Source organism: Salmo salar, chromosome 23 (genome assembly GCF_965601325.2).
Source record: "Salmo salar chromosome 23, fSalSal1, whole genome shotgun sequence".
In the NCBI taxonomy this organism is placed as follows: domain Eukaryota; kingdom Metazoa; phylum Chordata; class Actinopteri; order Salmoniformes; family Salmonidae; genus Salmo; species Salmo salar.
Genome location: NC_138313.1, coordinates 45,012,792 through 45,034,509, shown reverse-complemented (window position 1 = coordinate 45,034,509; position 21,718 = coordinate 45,012,792). Strand labels below are relative to the sequence as shown.

General features: G+C 47.6%; 1 protein-coding gene across 1 annotated transcript in view; it reads right to left on the bottom strand.

Moving 5' to 3' along the window:
- Window positions 1-21,718, bottom strand: part of LOC106584724 (centrosomal protein of 152 kDa-like) — a 52,882-nt gene that overhangs the window by 18,970 nt on the left and 12,194 nt on the right. The window contains exons 4-18 of the mRNA XM_082968164.1: window positions 13,419-13,491; window positions 13,098-13,268; window positions 11,426-11,632; window positions 11,030-11,186; window positions 10,681-10,821; window positions 10,204-10,343; window positions 8,325-8,525; window positions 7,869-8,016; window positions 7,011-7,102; window positions 6,377-6,546; window positions 5,766-5,934; window positions 5,421-5,567; window positions 4,584-4,714; window positions 4,252-4,380; window positions 3,654-3,792 (exon numbers count right to left, since the gene is read on the bottom strand). Of these exons, the coding sequence (XP_082824290.1) occupies window positions 3,654-3,792; window positions 4,252-4,380; window positions 4,584-4,714; window positions 5,421-5,567; window positions 5,766-5,934; window positions 6,377-6,546; window positions 7,011-7,102; window positions 7,869-8,016; window positions 8,325-8,525; window positions 10,204-10,343; window positions 10,681-10,821; window positions 11,030-11,186; window positions 11,426-11,632; window positions 13,098-13,268; window positions 13,419-13,491 (2,215 nt within the window). The remainder of the gene's footprint in view (window positions 1-3,653; window positions 3,793-4,251; window positions 4,381-4,583; window positions 4,715-5,420; window positions 5,568-5,765; window positions 5,935-6,376; window positions 6,547-7,010; window positions 7,103-7,868; window positions 8,017-8,324; window positions 8,526-10,203; window positions 10,344-10,680; window positions 10,822-11,029; window positions 11,187-11,425; window positions 11,633-13,097; window positions 13,269-13,418; window positions 13,492-21,718) is intronic.

Sequence of the window (21,718 nt, the reverse complement as noted above, 5' to 3'; positions counted from 1 at the left end):
ACAGTAGACGGGCTGTTCCGTTCCGGTGTGTACATACAGTAGACGGGCTGTTCCGTTCCGGTGTGTACATACAGTAGACGGGCTGTTCCGTTCCGGTGTGTACATACAGTAGACGGGCTGGCCGTTCCGGTGTGTACATACAGTAGACGGGCTGTTCCGTTCCGGTGTGTACATACAGTAGACAGGCCGTTCCGGTGTGTACATACAGTAGACAGGCCGTTCCGGTGTGTACATACAGTAGACAGGCCGTTCCGGTGTGTACATACAGTAGACAGGCCGTTCCGGTGTGTACATACAGTAGACGGGCCGTTCCGGTGTGTACATACAGTAGACGGGCCGTTCCGGTGTGTACATACAGTAGACGGGCCGTTCCGGTGTGTACATACAGTAGACGGGCCGTTCCGGTGTGTACATACAGTAGACGGGCCGTTCCGGTGTGTACATACAGTAGACGGGCCGTTCCGGTGTGTACATACAGTAGACGGGCCGTTCCGGTGTGTACATACAGTAGACGGGCCGTTCCGGTGTGTACATACAGTAGACGGGCCGTTCCGGTGTGTACATACAGTAGACGGGCCGTTCCGGTGTGTACATACAGTAGACGGGCCGTTCCGGTGTGTACATACAGTAGACGGGCCGTTCCGGTGTGTACATACAGTAGACGGGCCGTTCCGGTGTGTACATACAGTAGACGGGCCGTTCCGGTGTGTACATACAGTAGACGGGCCGTTCCGGTGTGTACATACAGTAGACAGGCCGTTCCGGTGTGTACATACAGTAGACGGGCCGTTCCGGTGTGTACATACAGTAGACGGGCCGTTCCGGTGTGTACATACAGTAGACGGGCCGTTCCGGTGTGTACATACAGTAGACGGGCCGTTCCGGTGTGTACATACAGTAGACGGGCCGTTCCGGTGTGTACATACAGTAGACAGGCCGTTCCGGTGTGTACATACAGTACCGTTCCGGTGTGTACATACAGTAGACAGGCCGTTCCGGTGTGTACATACAGTAGACGGGCCGTTCCGGTGTGTACATACAGTAGACGGGCTGTTCCGGTGTGTACATACAGTAGACAGGCTGTTCCGGTGTGTACATACAGTAGACGGGCTGTTCCGGTGTGTACATACAGTAGACAGGCTGTTCCGGTGTGTACATACAGTAGACGGGCTGTTCCGGTGTGTACATACAGTAGACGGGCTGTTCCGGTGTGTACATACAGTAGACAGGCTGTTCCGGTGTGTACATACAGTAGACAGGCCGTTCCGGTGTGTACATACAGTAGACAGGCCGTTCCGGTGTGTACATACAGTAGACAGGCCGTTCCGGTGTGTACATACAGTAGACAGGCTGTTCCGGTGTGTACATACAGTAGACAGGCCGTTCCGGTGTGTACATACAGTAGACAGGCCGTTCCGGTGTGTACATACAGTAGACAGGCCGTTCCGGTGTGTACATACAGTAGACAGGCCGTTCCGGTGTGTACATACAGTAGACAGGCCGTTCCGGTGTGTACATACAGTAGACAGGCTGTTCCGGTGTGTACATACAGTAGACAGGCCGTTCCGGTGTGTACATACAGTAGACAGGCCGTTCCGGTGTGTACATACAGTAGACAGGCCGTTCCGGTGTGTACATACAGTAGACAGGCTGTTCCGGTGTGTACATACAGTAGACAGGCTGTTCCGGTGTGTACATACAGTAGACAGGCTGTTCCGGTGTGTACATACAGATTCTTCTCTTAATTTATTTGTTTGTTTTCTTCCTCTTGTTCAGTGTGGTTTCTCTCCTGGAGACTTCTTATCTGTTGTCTTATATAGAAAATAATTCTAAAAATAAATAGTTCGCAAATAATAAAAAGCCATTCTCTGCACCAGCGTTCCTAGCCCGTTTCCAGACCTGTTTGTGCTCTATAGCTACAGTTGGGGAAAAAAGTATTTGATCCCCTGCTGATTTTGTACGTTTGCCCACTTACAAAGAAATTATCAGTCTATAATTTTAATAGTAGGTTTATTTGAACAGTGAGAGACAGAATAACAACAAAAAAATCCAGAAAAACGCATGTCCAAAATGTTATAAAATGATTTGCATTTTAAATGAGGGAAATAAGTATTTGACCCCTCTGCAAAACATGATTTAGTACTTGGTGGCAAAACCCTTGTTGGCAATCACAGAGGTCAGACGTTTCTTGTAGTTGGCCACCAGGTTTGCACACATCTCAGGGGGGATTTTGTCCCACTCCTCTTTGCAGATCTTCTCCAAGTCATTAAGGTTTCGAGGCTGACGTTTGACAACTCCAACCTTCAGCTCCCTCCACAGATTTTCTATGGGATTAAGGTCTGGAGACTGGCTAGGCCACTCCAGGACCTTAATGTGCTTCTTCTTGAGCCACTCCTTTGTTGCCTTGGCCGTGTGTTTTGGGTCATTGTCATGCTGGAATACCCATCCACAACCCATTTTCAATGCCCTGGCTGAGGGAAGGAGGTTCTCACCCAAGATTTGACGATACATGGCCCCGTCCATCGTCCCTTTGATGCGGTGAAGTTGTCCTGTCCCCTTAGCAGAAAAACACCCCCAAAGCATAATGTTTCTACCTCCATGTTTGACGGTGGGGATGGTGTTCTTGGGGTCATAGGCAGCATTCTTCCTCCTCCAAACACGGCGAGTTGAGTTGATGTCAAAGAGCTTGATTTTGGTTTCATCCGACCACAACACTTTCACCAGTTGTCCTCTGAGTCATTCAGATGTTCATTGGTAGACTTCAGACGGGCCTGTATATGTATTCTTGAGCAGGGGGACCTTGCGGGCGCTGCAGGATTTCAGTCCTTCACGGCGTAGTGTGTTACCAATTGTTTTCTTGGTGACTATGGTCCCAGCTGCCTTGAGATCATTGACAAGATCCTTCCGTGTAGTTCTGGGCTGATTCCTCACCGTTCTCATGATCATTGCAACTCCACGAGGTGAGATCTTGCATGGAGCCCCAGGCCGAGGGATATTGACAGTTCTTTTGTGTTTCTTCCATTTGCGAATAATCGCACCAGATGTTGTCACCTTCTCATCAAGCTGCTTGGCGATGGTCTTGTAGCCCATTCCAGCCTTGTGTAGGTCTACAATCTTGTCCCTGACATCCTTGGAGAGCTCTTTGGTCTTGGCCATGGTGGAGAGTTTGGAATCTGATTGATTGATTGATTGATTCTGTGGACAGGTCTTTTTTACAGGTAACAAGCTGCGGTTAGGAGCACTCCCTTTAAGAGTGTGCTCCTAATCTCAGCTCGTTACTTGTATAAAAGACACCTGGGAGGCCAGAAATCTTTCTGATTGAGAGGGGGTCAAATACTTATTTCCCTCATTAAAATGCAAATCAATTTATAACATTTTTGACATGCGTTTTTCTGGATATTTTTGTTGTTATTCTGTCTCTCACTGTTCAAATAAACCTACCATTAAAATTATAGACTGATCCTTTCTTTGTCAGTGGGCAAACGTACACAATCAGCAGGGGATCAAATACTTTTTTACCTCACTGTAAATCCACATGACAACAAGCAAACAAGACAACACAAACAGATCTGGGAACAGGCTATTGTTCATATAGCATCTTCATAAAATGTGTGTGTGTGTATGTGTGTGTGTGTGTGTACTAGACTATATACCTCATTCTCCCTCTTCTTCTCCTCCTCCTCCTCCATTCTGCCCTGCAGGTTTTCCTCCAGCCTGTCTTTGTCCTTGCAGAGTGAGATGTAACACTCCTGTACTGCCACCATCTCTCCATTCACCTCACACAGCTTGGCTCTATCCAGAGAAGAACGGATTGTCATTGTAGACGAGGTTATACAGGAGACCGCTTAAAAACTGTTACTGACTGAGATGGCAGAATATGGTTTATATGCTGCCTAGCAGATACTTTTACTCAAAGCGGCCTACAGGCGGGCGGCAGGTAGCGGCCTACAGGCGGGCGGCAGGTAGCGGCCTACAGGCGGGCGGCAGGTAGCGGCCTACAGGCGGGCGGCAGGTAGCGGCCTACAGGCGGGCGGCAGGTAGCGGCCTACAGGCGGGCGGCAGGTAGCCTAGTGATTAAGAACGAGAAGGTCGCTGGTGTTCGAATCCCCAAGCTGACTAGGTCAGAAATGTGTCGATGTGCCCTTAAGCAAGGCACTTAACCTCAATTGCTCCTGTAAGTCGTATGTGATCACAGCAGGAATTATTGACCCCAGGGCCAAGCCGTCGCCGGAGCCACACAGGAGCTCTTACTGTAGCTGTTGTATCTGCAGCTGGTGGTCTGCCATGATGTCATCTATCTGAGCTGTGTGTTCCAGGGTGAGTTCTGAACGAACACGGTTCACTACGTCGTCTCTGAACTGCTGCTGGGTCCGCTCATACCTGGACCACACACACACACACACACACACACATCAGTACAGTAGTAGTACAATGAGTCATTACACACCTGCACAGTCACTCATTTTCCCATATGATGACTAGTATCCATTAGGATATTCTCTGTGTTACACAGTACACCAGCTATATAGAGATACAACTATTCTCTCTCTAGGGATGCCAGGACACAGACATATCTGCCAAACCTCTGAGCAGCCTCCTGCTTCTCCTGGTCCAGCTCCTGAATCATCTCTCTCATCTTGGTACACAGCTCTGAGTTAGCCCCCTTCACTTTCTCCTCCCTCTGCTTCAGCTCCACGTTCTTCTTCTCCAGCGCCTGGGAGGGGGACAGACAGACAGATAACTGTGAGAATGTAACACTGAGGTGGGTGCTGGAAAAAGCTGTTGATAAATCATAATAATAACACCATTTAGAAGACACTTTTATCCAAAGCAACTCAACTCAAACACATACATACATTCTTTTTATACATATGGCTGGTCCCGGGAATCGAACCCACTAAATCAAATCAAATGTTATTGGTCACATACACATGGTTAGCAGATGTTAATGCGAGTGTAGCGAAATGCTTGTGCTTCTAGTTCCGACCGTGCAGTAATATCTAACAATTTCACAACAACTACTTTATACACACAAGTGTAAAGGAATGAATAAGAATACGTACATATAAATATTTGGATGAGCGATGGCCGAACGGCATAGGCAAGATGCAGTAGATGGTATAGAGTACAGTATATACATATGAGATGAGTAATGTAGGGTATGTAAACATTATATAAAGTGACTAGTGATACATTTATTACATCCAACTTTTTTATATCCTGGCGTTGCAAAAGCACCATGCTCTACCAACTGAGTTGTCATATATTGGGAGTTTAGTTCAAACAGAGATACCATCTTCACACTACCGTGTCAAACCAGAACTACACTTTTTGGGCTTGTCACAGATTGGTAGAGCTCAGCTTGGTGCAGCTCAATAGTGTGAAAAGTCTTCTAGAATCTTTATCAAATGATGAATAACCTCCAGGCGTTCTTGCAGGCGCTGCCTGTCCTCCTGCAGCCTGGACAGCTCTTTCTGGGAAACTACATCTGGATGTGTCTCCACTGGTCTGGTTTCTGCTGTGTTGCTGGTCTGGTCCTGGTCTAGCTGGGTCTGGAGCTGGTCCACCTGCAGGGATGGGAAAATAGGAACTTTGACTATGGGGTATGTGGGTTTTAATTATACACTCGAGGATGAATCAGAAGAGGGAATTATTTTCATTTCACGTTTATTTAACCAGGAAAGAGCCTTGAGTTTAGAAACCTCTTTTGCAAGAGCGGCCTGAAATTCCTCAGGAAAAAACCTAAATAAAATCCCATCACTAACCCGTCCCTGTGAGTCCCGTAGCTGGTCCTGCAGCTGACTGATCCTTTGCCTCTTCCCCTTCAGACTGGCCAGACAGCGCTGTAACTCTGCCCGGAGCTCCTTCACAGCCCCGTCCTCCTTCTCTCTGGGCAGCTTTGGGTTGGGCTCAGACACTTCCACCAGAGGAGTGCTACGGGACAGAAGGAGAACATCATACACGTGAAATTATACAATTATACACGTGCCACGTAGCAGACGCTTTAAATCCAAATACATTTACAGACAGTGCAGATGTTTGTATTATGTTTGTGGTCCTTGCGGGATTTGAACCAACGACCCTGGCGTTACAAGCACCATACTCTACCAACTGAGCCATTCAGGACCACTAACAATACAGCTGTAAAACATCTCTTAATAGACAAGACTGGCAGTCTGGAGCTTATAAAACTGAACAGGGTTGGGGCCTCAAATCCTTTTCAATTCAGGAAAATAAACATTTTAATTTCTCATTTAGTTAACTTCCTGAATGTGACTGAAATGAAATGGAATTGACCTCAACCCTGAAACTGAAACAAAACAGATACATGAAGTTCATGTCTAAGGGTACAACAGTCAATTGTTACATTGCGTACCTGTGAAGTCGTCCGTTCTTACAGTTTGTCTTCTTGATCCCCAGGTCTACATAGGAGTCAGACAGCTGGTTCTGCCAGATATCTCCTCCGTTCACCTCAACAGAGAGGACTCCATGTTTCACAGCAGACTCATACAGACAGATCTGCTCCTTCAGCTCAGACAACTCCTCCTGAGATGGAGAAAAAAAAGGGGACATAACATATTATAACTGCTATAATAAGGCATTATAAAGCCTTATATATAAACAGGTATTAAAGGGTTGATCTGCCCCGTCAGCTCCGGTAGAAACCAAGAGGTGAGAGACGTGTTATAACCACTAAAGTAGGCATTATAAAGTCTCATGAATGCTTATTACAGGTATTAAAGGTTGATCTGCCCCGTCAGCTCCGGTAGAAACCAAGAGGTGAGAGACGTGTTATAACCACTAAAGTAGGCATTATAAAGTCTCATGAATGCTTATTACAGGTATTAAAGGTTGATCTGCTGTAGAAACCAAGGAGAGCAGTTTTAGAAGATAAACTTAACTAAATAATGTAAACGTAACTCAACAAGTGAAATAGAAACAAGTAAAGTGTTTGCGTGATACACATTTTCTTAATATTCTACATTTCTGGATACAAACCACGGGAATACCTGCAAGGCTTTGTTCATGTTGTCACTCATGGTCTTGGCTGACTGAGTCTGTTGTAGTTTCATTTGCAGCTGGCCCATCTCCTGGACTGAACCTGAACGACAAACAGGTGATGACAGAGGGGGCGTGGACAAACAACAGGTGATGGACAGAGGGGGCTTGGACAAACAACAGGTGATGGACAGAGGGGGCTTGGACAAACAACAGGTGATGGACAGAGGGGGCTTGGACAAACAACAGGTGATGGACAGAGGGGGCTTGGACAAACAACAGGTGAGGGACAGAGGGGGCTTGGACAAACAACAGGTGATGGACAGAGGGGGCTTGGACAAACAACAGGTGATGGACAGAGGGGGCGTGGACAAACAACAGGTGATGGACAGAGGGGGCGTGGACAAACAACAGGTGATGGACAGAGGGGGCTTGGACAAACAACAGGTGATGGACAGAGGGGGCTTGGACAAACAACAGGTGATGGACAGAGGGGGCTTGGACAAACAACAGGTGATGGACAGAGGGGGCTTGGACAAACAACAGGTGATGGACAGAGGGGGCTTGGACAAACAACAGGTGGTGGACAGAGGGGGCTTGGACAAACAACAGGTGATGGACAGAGGGGGCTTGGACAAACAACAGGTGATGGACAGAGGGGGCTTGGACAAACAACAGGTGATGGACAGAGGGGGCTTGGACAAACAGGTGATGGACAGAGGGGGCGTGGACAAACAACAGGTGATGGACAGAGGGGGCTTGGACAAACAGGTGATGGACAGAGGGGGCTTGGACAAACAGGTGATGGACATCAACAAGCATTTCCCAAGGTGGTGACACACACAGACACGACACACACGGACACACACCAGTCTGTAGCAGTTTGGCACACTGCTGTTGGCTCTCCTGTAGGCGCTGTGTGAGAATGTTGATGACTCCTGCTCTCTCCACCTGCTCCTCCTCTCTCCGTCTCTCCTGCTGCCTTACCTGATCACGCAGACCCTGGACCACCTCCGCCTGGATGATACCACAGCCACTGAAGTGGTTAGTCCGGGATTCACTGACCGCAACGTGACAACTCTTAGGTTCAGTCTATCGTGACCAGAGATTACCCAGGACCAACACAGCAAATTTCACCACGGATTCATTTAAAGCCTTTATAAAGCCGGTTATAATACATTCATTACATTGTCATAAGCATGTATGAACCTCTTACAATGTCTCATTAGCTCAAGATAATCAAGTGTGATACCAAAGAACAAACGCTAAGTGATCACGTTTACTGGTTAATATGGAGGTCAACATCAATTCCACTGGGTCCTGACCTGTTCTTCCAGGGCCTGATTGCAGGTGTCCAGTCTCTGCTGTAACACCAAGAGTTTGGCGTCGTGCTGCTCTCTGACCACTGTTAGGTCTCTGTCGTGTTGCTCTCGGAGTCTAGACAGACTGTCTGACCGACACAGTTCTGTCATCTGCTGCTGCATGCTGTCCACCGCCGCCGCCGCCACACGCTGCCTCTTGGTGTTCTAGAGGGATACACACACACACACACACACACACACACTTGTATTCCGCAGGCTTATTCTCACCTCCTCTCTCAAAGTGTGCACTGCACACTCCCCATCGTGGCTCTACAAGCGTTGGCGAAAGCGTGAGTTGAGGTAGGTTCCCAACATTGTTAAAACCACGAAAAGGAGCACATTTTGGGAGAAGGGTAGAGAATTGGGGGGCAACCATAGTGTCTATAACAGGGCTCTCCAACCCTGTTCCTGGAGAGCTACCCTCCTGTAGGTTTTAACTCCAACCCTGTTCCTGGAGAGATACCCTCCTGTAGGTTTTAACTCCAGCCCTGTTCCTGGAGAGATACCCTCCTGTAGGTTCGGAGTCAAAACCTACAGGAGGGTGTCTCTACTGTAAGTGGCTCTGGATAAGAGAGTCTGCTAAATGACTCTGGATAAGAGCGTCTGCTAAATGACTCTGGATAAGAGCGTCTGCTAAATGACTCTGGATAAGAGAGTCTGCTAAATGACTCTGGATAAGAGAGTCTGCTAAATGACTCTGGATAAGAGAGTCTGCTAAATGACTCTGGATAAGAGAGTCTGCTAAATGACTCTGGATAAGAGCGTCTGCTAAATGACTCTGGATAAGAGAGTCTGCTAAATGACTCTGGATAAGAGCGTCTGCTAAATGACTCTGGATAAGAGCGTCTGCTAAATGACTCTGGATAAGAGCGTCTGCTAAATGACTCTGGATAAGAGCGTCTGCTAAATGACTCTGGATAAGAGCGTCTGCTAAATGACTCTGGATAAGAGCGTCTGCTAAATGACTCTGGATAAGAGAGTCTGCTAAATGACTCTGGATAAGAGAGTCTGCTAAATGACTCTGGATAAGAGAGTCTGCTAAATGACTCTGGATAAGAGCGTCTGCTAAATGACTCTGGATAAGAGAGTCTGCTAAATGACTCTGGATAAGAGCGTCTGCTAAATGACTCTGGATAAGAGAGTCTGCTAAATGACTCTGGATAAGAGCGTCTGCTAAATGACTCTGGATAAGAGCGTCTGCTAAATGACTCTGGATAAGAGAGTCTGCTAAATGACTCTGGATAAGAGAGTCTGCTAAATGACTCTGGATAAGAGAGTCTGCTAAATGACTCTGGATAAGAGAGTCTGCTAAATGACTCTGGATAAGAGCGTCTGCTAAATGACTCTGGATAAGAGCGTCTGCTAAATGACTCTGGATAAGAGAGTCTGCTAAATGACTCTGGATAAGAGAGTCTGCTAAATGACTCAAATGTAAATAAAACACGGTAGTCCGACTCATTAGGTTCTTTCGAAATAAATGTTTATTCATATCATGTTTCTTTAGACCTGTGTAAAATAAATAATGGATTTATTGTGATGGTGTCAGCTATATTACATGGATTTATTAGACTTTTTAAACTGTAGATGTTCCAAAGGTCTGCATCATGGCTTGTAGGCTGTGTGGAAGCCATGATGCTAAATGTGTTTATGTTAACGGTCAGTTACCGTGAGACCAGGACAATAACCGGCTGACAGAATGTCATGACAACCACAGCCCTAAATACAACTTTCTAATCCAACTGACTAGAATCTGAATACAGGTCTCCCATCCAAGTGCAGGGTGTAATGCAACCCAGGTGTAACCCATTATCGTCATGGTAACATCAACAGACATAAACCGTACCTCATGATCTTGGTCAGTAAGAGCCTGAACCTGCAGTTCCAGAGTCTTAACGCTAGTCTGCAGCAGCACCTCTCTCTCCTTGGCCTCCTCCATCCCTCTGCAGGACTCCTTCAGACTCCCAGCCAGACCCTCCTTCTCATCTGGGAGGAGAGAGGGAGGGGAGGGGGGGAACAGGAGAGAGAAACATCTAGGTATTCAGGTATAACAGAGTGCATTCAGTTCTACCATGAGACGGCCTGGAACTCACAACCTTCCGCACCATAACACACCGCTCAAAGCCAACCCCTCTTAGCCAACAGAGCAAGAGACTAGTCCGTCACTCCGTTGAGCGTCAGTTGTCTTTTACGTTTCAGATCGAAGGGAAACATGTTACGGACGAGCTTTCACTTCCACTACACATGCTGGTGACAGTTCATGAAGTGGGTCAGTAGACTGAGCTAGCTAGCTAGCTAGCATCTGGTTTCAGTGTCCACACACCTCTCACGATGGCAAACTGATGCTCCAGGTATCTCATATTGCGTCTTGAATCCTCCAGTTTCTGCTCCAGGTCTTCGATCTGTCTCAGCTGGGCCTTGTTGAGGATCTGGAGCTGGGCTAGCTGCTGAGTGTCTGCAGTAGCTGGAACACACGCAACAACAATTCAAATTAAATCTATCTTATCAATAAACAACTGTAACAACAGAACCGGTCAAACTTTCCATACATCCAAGTAAAATATCAGAAAGACGTTAAAAAAATGTAAAACAATATTTAAAAAATGTAATTCTTTGGCCAACTTTGTCAAAAGATCCTGAACATCCAACCAAGACAATGTGAAAAGACTTACTCTGTGCCGAGTCCAGGAAGTCTCTCTGCAGCTGGTCATAGTGGTCGTCGAGGTGCTGGTGGGGGACCTCTGAGTTGAACATCTTGGGCTGGATGGCAGGCTGGTAGGGGTTGTAGTTGGCCTTGTAATGGTCTCCTGATCCCCCACTGTCAAACTTCTACACGAAGACAACAGAACAACAGTGAGACAATAAATCAGTTTGATGAGCCCAGAGACTAATGGATTTCAATGCATTAACACTGGTAACAAGATTCTCATTTTGTTAAATGCCACATTTCATACAGTCACATTACTGTCCATAAAAAATATTGTAAAAATAAAAAAATGTTTTTATCTACTCTCATTGGAATCTTGTTGAAGTAAAAAAAAATACAAATCAAATATGACTCCACTCACTTGGACACGTTTCCTGGTGCTGCTCTGCTCGTCCCCATGGTCCCCCACTACTCTCTGGTAGTCCACCCCAGGGAGAACAGCTCCACGTGGGTACAGCTCACCTCTATACCCCCCTTCCTCTGTGGAGAAGTCAGTGCCGGCTGCTGCAGCAGACTGCTCAGTACCCACGCTGGTGTATGTGTAACTCTCACCATACTGCTGCTCCTCCTGTTTGGAGGTGAAGGTGTTTATTAACCCCGCGTGACTCCTCCTGTTTGGAGGGGACATGAAGGTGTTTATTAACCCCGCGTGACTCCTCCTGTTTGGACATGAAGGTGTTTATTAACCCCGCGTGACTCCTCCTGTTTGGAGGTGAAGGTGTTTATTAACCCCGCGTGACTCCTCCTGTTTGGACATGAAGGTGTTTATTAACCCTGTGTAACTCCTCCTGTTTGGACATGAAGGTGTTTATTAACCCCGCGTGACTCCTCCTGTTTGGACATGAAGGTGTTTATTAACCCCGCGTGACTCCTCCTGTTTGGAGGTGAAGGTGTTTATTAACCCCGCGTGACTCCTCCTGTTTGGACATGAAGGTGTTTATTAACCCCGCGTGACTCCTCCTGTTTGGACATGAAGGTGTTTATTAACCCCGCGTGACTCCTCCTGTTTGGAGGTGAAGGTGTTTATTAACCCCGCGTGACTCCTCCTGTTTGGAGGTGAAGGTGTTTATTAACCCCGCGTGACTCCTCCTGTTTGGACATGAAGGTGTTTATTAACCCCGCGTGACTCCTCCTGTTTGGAGGTGAAGGTGTTTATTAACCCCGCGTGACTCCTCCTGTTTGGACATGAAGGTGTTTATTAACCCCGCGTGACTCCTCCTGTTTGGACATGAAGGTGTTTATTAACCCCGCGTGACTCCTCCTGTTTGGAGGGGACATGAAGGTGTTTATTAACCCCGCGTGACTCCTCCTGTTTGGAGGTGAAGGTGTTTATTAACCCCGCGTGACTCCTCCTGTTTGGACATGAAGGTGTTTATTAACCCCGCGTGACTCCTCCTGTTTGGACGTGAAGGTGTTTATTAACCCCGCGTGACTCCTCCTGTTTGGAGGGGACATGAAGGTGTTTATTAACCCCGCGTGACTCCTCCTGTTTGGAGGGGACATGAAGGTGTTTATTAACCCCGCGTGACTCCTCCTGTTTGGACATGAAGGTGTTTATTAACCCCGCGTGACTCCTCCTGTTTGGACATGAAGGTGTTTATTAACCCCGCGTGACTCCTCCTGTTTGGACATGAAGGTGTTTATTAACCCCGCGTGACTCCTCCTGTTTGGAGGTGAAGGTGTTTATTAACCCCGCGTGACTCCTCCTGTTTGGACATGAAGGTGTTTATTAACCCCGCGTGACTCCTCCTGTTTGGACATGAAGGTGTTTATTAACCCCGCGTGACTCCTCCTGTTTGGACATGAAGGTGTTTATTAACCCTGTGTAACTTCAGTTGCAACTAAAATATCATAAAGGGCTACATTTGAAGAGAATAGACATGTCTCTGGCTCATAATTAAAAATCTTGGGACTGGTTTCCCAGACACAGATTAAGCCTCAGAAGCTCTTCCACTTCCACTTCAAACATCCTTTTAGTTCAGGACTCGTCTTGATGATTTATTAGGGCATTTCAAGTTAAAAACGTGACGTACATGCTGGTACTCAGTCAGTCCTGGCTGGTTCCAGGCCTGGGGGTGGCCCTGTTGGGGGAGACTGGCATGGTTGGCCTGGTTGGCATGGCCGCTGATCTGCCCAACCACAGCAGCCTCCTCGTAGGGGTACTCTTCATGGTAGGAGCCGTGGTCATAGTCCTTCTCATAGTTCTGCAAAGGGCAAGGACAATATTGGTTTCCCTTTAAAATATGTTGGAAATACCACGTCCCTGGATATTACACTTATCACAAGACCTCGATATGAACCCATATCACACAATCAACACTGACAAGGAAAGTATTGTTTGTTGAAATGCTTACTTCTTCATGTGAGGCAGGTGTTTGGTGATCGGACCATTCAGTTTGTTGGTGATTCCACGTAGGCTGTTGTGATCTGAGAAATCAATACAAAAACAAGTCCTACTAAGGTGTATGGAATGATCATCAATACAAACGTACAACTCATCTGATTGAACTATGTATTGTTTGAGAAGGATAGAAAATGTCAATAACTTTATTTTACAATGTCCATGAATGAACAAATGGAAATGTGTGTTCTGCATTATCCCATGATGGCTATTAGCCTAAATGTACCAACATTCAAAAGTGTCTTGTGCCACCGGCTGGCCTACTGGGCAACGCCACCTAGCGGGCAACGCCACCTAGCGGGCAACGCCACCTAGCGGGCAACGCCACCTAGCGGGCAACGCCACCTAGCGGGCAACGCCACCTAGCGGGCAACGCCACCGCCACAGGCTGGTCTACATATACTGCACCATCTGTGTGAGTACAAATCCAGACCCCACTTCCACTCCCCCTCTGCTGCGGCCGCTATTCTCCCTCTGCTGCGGCCGCTATCCTCCCTCTGCTGCGGCCGCTATCCTCCCTCTGCTGCGGCTGCTATCTATTCTCCCTCTGCTGCTGCTATCTATTCTCCCTCTGCTGCTGCTATCTATTCTCCCTCTGCTGCTGCTGCTGCTATCTATTCTCCCTCTGCTGCTATCTATTCTCCCTCTGCTGCTATCTATTCTCCCTCTGCTGCTATCTATTCTCCCTCTGCTGCTATCTATTCTCCCTCTGCTGCTATCTATTCTCCCTCTGCTGCTATCTATTCTCCCTCTGCTGTTACTGCTGCGGCTACTATTCTCCCTCAGCTGCAACTACTATTCTCCCTCTGCTACTACTACTATTCTCCCTCAGCTGCTGCTGCAACTACTATTCTCCCTCTGCTGCTGCTGCAACTACTATTCTCCCTCTGCTGCAACTACTATTCTCCCTCTGCTGCAACTACTATTCTCCCTCTGCTGCAACTACTATTCTCCCTCTGCTGCAACTACTATTCTCCCTCTGCTGCAACTACTATTCTCCCTCTGCTGCTGCTACTACTACTATTCTCCCTCTGCTGCTGCTACTACTACTATTCTCCCTCTGCTGCGGACGCTATTCTCCCTCTGCTGCGGCCGCTATTCTCCCTCTGCTGCTGCTATCTATTCTCCCTCTGCTGTTACTGCTGCGGCTACTATTCTCCCTCTGCTGCAGCAGCTACTATTCTCCCTCTGCTGCAGCAGCTACTATTCTCCCTCTGCTGCTATCTATTCTCCCTCAGCTGCAACTACTATTCTCCCTCAGCTGCAACTACTATTCTCCCTCTGCTGCAACTACTATTCTCCCTCTGCTGCAACTACTATTCTCCCTCTGCTGCAACTACTATTCTCCCTCTGCTGCAACTACTATTCTCCCTCAGCTGCAACTACTATTCTCCCTCAGCTGCTGCTGCAACTACTATTCTCCCTCAGCTGCTGCTGCAACTACTATTCTCCCTCAGCTGCTGCTGCAACTACTATTCTCCCTCTGCTGCTGCTAATACTACTATTCTCCCTCTGCTGCTGCTAATACTACTAATCTCCCTCTGCTGCTGCTACTACTACTATTCTCCCTCTGCTGCTGCTACTACTACTATTCTCCCTCTGCTACTACTACTAGCTACTACTACTAGCTGCTGCTGCAACGACTATTCTCCCTCTGCTGCAACGACTATTCTCCCTCTGCTGCAACTACTATTCTCCCTCTGCTGCTGCTGCAACTACTATTCTCCCTCTGCTGCTGCTGCAACTACTATTCTCCCTCTGCTGCTGCTGCTACTACTATTCTCCCTCTGCTGCAACTACTATTCTCCCTCTGCTGCTGCTACTACTACTATTCTCCCTCTGCTGCTGCTACTACTACTATTCTCCCTCTGCTGCTGCTACTACTACTATTCTCCCTCTGCTGCTGCTACTACTACTACTACTATTCTCCTTCTGCTGCTGCTACTACTACTACTATTCTCCTTCTGCTGCTGCTACTACTACTATTCTCCCTCAGCTGCTGCTGCAACTACTATTCTCCCTCTGCTGCTGCTGCAACTACTATTCTCCCTCTGCTGCTGCTGCAACTACTATTCTCCCTCTGCTGCTGCTGCAACTACTATTCTCCCTCTGCTGCTGCTGCAACTACTATTCTCCCTCTGCTGCTGCTGCAACTACTATTCTCCCTCTGCTGCAACTACTATTCTCCCTCTGCTGCAACTACTATTCTCCCTCTGCTGCAACTACTATTCTCCCTCTGCTGCAACTACTATTCTCCCTCTGCTGCAACTACTATTCTCCCTCTGCTGCAACTACTATTCTCCCTCTGCTGCAACTACTATTCTCCCTCTGCTGCAACTACTATTCTCCCTCAGCTGCAACTACTATTCTCCCTCAGCTGCTGCTGCAACTACTATTCTCCCTCAGCTGCTGCTGCAACTACTATTCTCCCTCTGCTGCTGCTAATACTACTATTCTCCCTCTGCTGCTGCTACTACTACTATTCTCCCTCTGCTGCAGCTACTACTACTATTCTCCCTCTGCTGCTGCTACTACTACTATTCTCCCTCTGCTGCTGCTACTATACTACTATTCTCCCTCTGCTGCTGCTACTACTACTATTCTCCCTCTGCTGCTGCTGCTACTACTACTATTCTCCCTCTGCTGCTGCTACTACTACTATTCTCCCTCTGCTGCTGCTACTACTACTATTCTCCCTCTGCTGCTGCTACTACTACTATTCTCCCTCTGCTGCTGCTGCTACTACTACTATTCTCCCTCTGCTGCTGCTACTACTACTATTCTCCCTCTGCTGCTGCTACTACTACTATTCTCCCTCTGCTGCTGCTGCTACTACTACTATTCTCCCTCTGCTGCTGCTACTACTACTATTCTCCCTCTGCTGCTGCTACTACTACTACTACTATTCTCCCTCTGCTGCTGCTACTATACTACTAATCTCCCTCTGCTGCTGCTACTACTACTATTCTCCCTCTGCTGCTGCTACTATACTACTAATCTCCCTCTGCTACTACTACTACTACTATTCTCCCTCTGCTGCTGCTACTACTACTATTCTCCCTCTGCTGCTGCTACTACTACTACTACTATTCTCCCTCTGCTGCTGCTACTACTACTATTCTCCCTCTGCTGCTACTACTACTACTATTCTCCCTCTGCTGCTGCTACTATACTACTAATCTCCCTCTGCTACTACTACTACTACTATTCTCCCTCTGCTGCTGCTACTATACTACTATTCTCCCTCTGCTGCTACTACTACTATTCTCCCTCTGCTACTACTACTACTACTAATCTCCCTCTGCTGCTGCTACTACTACTATTCTCCCTCTGCTGCTGCTACTACTACTATTCTCCCTCTGCTGCTGCTACTACTACTATTCTCCCTCTGCTGCTGCTACTATACTACTAATCTCCCTCTGCTGCTACTACTACTACTATTCTCCCTCTGCTGCTGCTGCTACTACTACTATTCTCCCTCTGCTGCTGCTACTACTACTATTCTCCCTCTGCTGCTGCTACTATACTACTATTCTCCCTCTGCTGCTGCTACTACTACTACTATTCTCCCTCTGCTGCTGCTACTATACTACTATTCTCCCTCTGCTGCTGCTACTACTACTACTATTCTCCCTCTGCTGCTGCTACTACTACTACTATTCTCCCTCTGCTGCTGCTACTACTACTATTCTCCCTCTGCTGCTGCTACTACTACTATTCTCCCTCTGCTGCTGCTGCTACTACTACTACTATTCTCCCTCTGCTGCTACTACTACTACTACTATTCTCCCTCTGCTGCTGCTACTACTACTACTAATCTCCCTCTGCTGCTGCTACTACTAGTACTATTCTCCCTCTGCTGCTGCTACTACTACTACTATTCTCCCTCTGCTGCTGCTGCTACTACTACTATTCTCCCTCTGCTGCTGCTACTACTACTACTACTATTCTCCCTCTGCTGCTGCTACTATACTACTATTCTCCCTCTGCTGCTACTACTACTACTACTATTCTCCCTCTGCTGCTGCTGCTGCTACTACTACTATTCTCCCTCTGCTACTACTACTAGCTGCTGCTGCAACGACTATTTTCCCTCTGCTGCAACTACTATTCTCCCTCTGCTGCTGCTGCAACTACTATTCTCCCTCTGCTGCAACTACTATTCTCCCTCTGCTGCTGCTGCAACTACTATTCTCCCTCTGCTGCTGCTGCAACTACTATTCTCCCTCTGCTGCTGCTGCAACTACTATTCTCCCTCTGCTGCAACTACTATTCTCCCTCTGCTGCTGCTGCAACTACTATTCTCCCTCTGCTGCTGCTGCAACTACTATTCTCCCTCTGCTGCTGCTGCAACTACTATTCTCCCTCTGCTGCAGCTACTACTACTATTCTCCCTCTGCTGCTGCTACTACTACTATTCTCCCTCTGCTGCTACTACTATTCTCCCTCTGCTGCAACTACTATTCTCCCTCTGCTGCAACTACTATTCTCCCTCTGCTGCTGCTGCAACTACTATTCTCCCTCTGCTGCAGCTACTACTACTACTACTACTACTACTACTACTACTATTCTCCCTCTGCTGCAGCTACTACTACTACTACTACTACTACTACTACTATTCTCCCTCTGCTGCTGCTGCTACTACTACTATTCTCCCTCTGCTGCAGCTACTACTACTACTACTACTACTACTACTACTATTCTCCCTCTGCTGCTGCTACTATACTACTATTCTCCCTCTGCTGCTGCTGCTACTACTACTATTCTCCCTCTGCTGCTGCTACTATACTACTATTCTCCCTCTGCTGCTGCTGCTACTACTACTATTCTCCCTCTGCTGCAGCTGCTACTACTACTATTCTCCCTCTGCTGCTACTACTACTATTCTCCCTCTGCTGCTGCTGCTACTACTATTCTCCCTCTGCTGCTGCTACTATACTACTATTCTCCCTCTGCTGCTACTATACTACTATTCTCCCTCTGCTGCTGCTACTACTATTCTCCCTCTGCTGCTGCTACTACTATTCTCCCTCTGCTGCTACTACTACTACTATTCTCCCTCTGCTGCTGCTGCTACTACTATTCTCCCTCTGCTGCTGCTACTATACTACTATTCTCCCTCTGCTGCTACTACTACTATTCTCCCTCTGCTGCTGCTACTATACTACTATTCTCCCTCTGCTGCTGCTGCTACTACTACTATTCTCCCTCTGCTGCTGCTGCTACTACTACTATTCTCCCTCTGCTGCTGGCTACTACTACTATTCTCCCTCTGCTGCTGCTACTATACTACTATTCTCCCTCTGCTGCTACTATACTACTGTTTTCCCTCTGCTGCTACTATACTACTGTTTTCCCTCTGCTGCTGCTACTATACTACTATTCTCCCTCTGCTGCTGCTACTATACTCCCTCTGCTGCTGCTACTATACTCCCTCTGCTGCTGCTACTATACTACTATTCTCCCTCTGCTGCTACTATACTACTATTCTCCCTCTGCTGCTGCTACTATACTACTATTCTCCCTCTGCTGCTGCTACTATACTACTATTCTCCCTCTGCTGCTGCTGCAACTACTATTCTCCCTCTGCTGCTGCTACTACTACTATTCTCCCTCTGCTGCTGCTACTATACTACTATTTTCCCTCTGCTGCTGCTACTATACTACTATTTTCCCTCTGCTGCTGCTGCTACTACTACTATTCTCCCTCTGCTGCTGCTGCTACTACTACTATTCTCCCTCTGCTGCTGTTACTACTACTATTCTCCCTCTGCTGCTGCTACTACTACTACTATTCTCCTTCTGCTGCTGCTGCTACTACTACTATTCTCCCTCTGCTGCTGCTACTATACTACTATTCTCCCTCTGCTGCTACTACTACTACTACTACTATTCTCCCTCTGCTGCTGCTACTACTACTATTCTCCCTCTGCTGCAGCTACTACTACTACTATTCTCCCTGTGCTGCTACTATACTACTATTCTCCCTCTGCTGCTACTATACTACTATACTCCCTCTGCTGCAGCTGCTACTATACTACTATACTCCCTCTGCTGCAGCTGCTACTATACTACTATTCTCCCTCTGCTGCAGCTGCTACTATACTACTATTCTCCCTCTGCTGCTGCTACTACACTACTATTCTCCCTCTGCTGCTGCTGCAACTACTATTCTCCCTCTGCTGCTGCTGCAACTACTATTCTCCCTCTGCTGCTGCTGCTACTACTATTCTCCCTCTGCTGCTGCTGCTACTACTATTCTCCCTCTGCTGCTGCTACTATACTACTATTCTCCCTCTGCTGCTACTATACTACTATTCTCCCTCTGCTGCAGCTGCTGCTACTACTATTCTCCCTCTGCTGCTGCTACTACTACTATTCTCCCTCTGCTGCTGCTACTATTCTCCCTCTGCTGCTGCTACTATTCTCCCTCTGCTGCTGCTACTATTCTCCCTCTGCTGCTGCTACTATTCTCCCTCTGCTGCTGCTACTATTCTCCCTCTGCTGCTGCTACTATTCTCCCTCTGCTGCTGCTACTATTCTCCTTCTGCTGCTGCTGCTACTACTATTCTCCCTCTGCTGCTGCTACTACTACTATTCTCCGTCTGCTGCTGCTACTACTATTCTCCCTCTGCTGCTGCTACTACTATTCTCCCTCTGCTGCTGCTGCTACTACTACTATTCTCCCTCTGCTGCTGCTACTATACTACTATTCTCCCTCTGCTGCTACTATACTACTATTCTCCCTCTGCTGCTGCTACTATACTACTATTCTCCCTCTGCTGCTACTACTACTACTATTCTCCCTCTGCTGCTGCTACTATACTACTATTCTCCTTCTGCTGCTGCTGCTACTACTATTCTCCGTCTGCTGCTGCTACTACTATTCTCCCTCTGCTGCTGCTACTACTACTATTCTCCGTCTGCTGCTGCTACTACTATTCTCCCTCTGCTGCTGCTACTACTACTATTCTCCCTCTGCTGCTGCTACTACTACTATTCTCCCTCTGCTGCTGCTACTACTATTCTCCCTCTGCTGCTACTACTACTACTATTCTCCCTCTGCTGCTGCTACTACTACTATTCTCCCTCTGCTGCTGCTACTACTATTCTCCCTCTGCTGCTGCTACTACTACTATTCTCCCTCTGCTGCTGCTACTACTACTACTATTCTCCCTCTGCTGCTACTATACTACTATTCTCCCTCTGCTGCTGCTGCTGCTACTACTACTATTCTCCCTCTGCTGCTGCTACTACTACTACTATTCTCCCTCTGCTGCTGCTACTACTATACTACTATTCTCCCTCTGCTGCTGCTACTACTACTACTATTCTCCCTCTGCTGCTGCTACTACTACTACTATTCTCCCTCTGCTGCTGCTACTACTACTACTATTCTCCCTCTGCTGCTGCTGCTACTACTACTATTCTCCCTCTGCTGCTGCTACTACTACTACTATTCTCCCTCTGCTGCTGCTGCTACTACTACTATTCTCCCTCTGCTGCTGCTGCTACTACTACTATTCTCCCTCTGCTGCTGCTGCTACTACTACTATTCTCCCTCTGCTGCTACTACTACTACTATTCTCCCTCTGCTGCTGCTGCTACTACTACTATTCTCCCTCTGCTGCTGCTGCTACTACTACTACTATTCTCCCTCTGCTGCTGCTACTACTACTACTATTCTCCCTCTGCTGCTGCTACTACTACTACTATTCTCCCTCTGCTGCTGCTGCTGCTACTACTACTATTCTCCCTCTGCTGCTGCTGCTACTACTACTACTATTCTCCCTCTGCTGCTGCTGCTACTACTACTATTCTCCCTCTGCTGCTGCTACTATACTACTACTATTCTCCCTCTGCTGCTACTACTACTATTCTCCCTCTGCTGCTGCTGCTACTACTACTATTCTCCCTCTGCTGCTGCTACTACTACTATTCTCCCTCTGCTGCTGCTGCTACTACTACTATTCTCCCTCTGCTGCTGCTACTACTACTATTCTCCCTCTGCTGCTGCTGCTACTACTACTATTCTCCCTCTGCTGCTGCTACTACTACTATTCTCCCTCTGCTGCTGCTACTACTACTATTCTCCCTCTGCTGCTGCTACTACTACTATTCTCCCTCTGCTGCTGCTGCTACTACTATTCTCCCTCTGCTGCTGCTACTACTACTACTATTCTCCCTCTGCTGCTGCTACTACTACTATTCTCCCTCTGCTGCTGCTACTACTACTACTATTCTCCCTCTGCT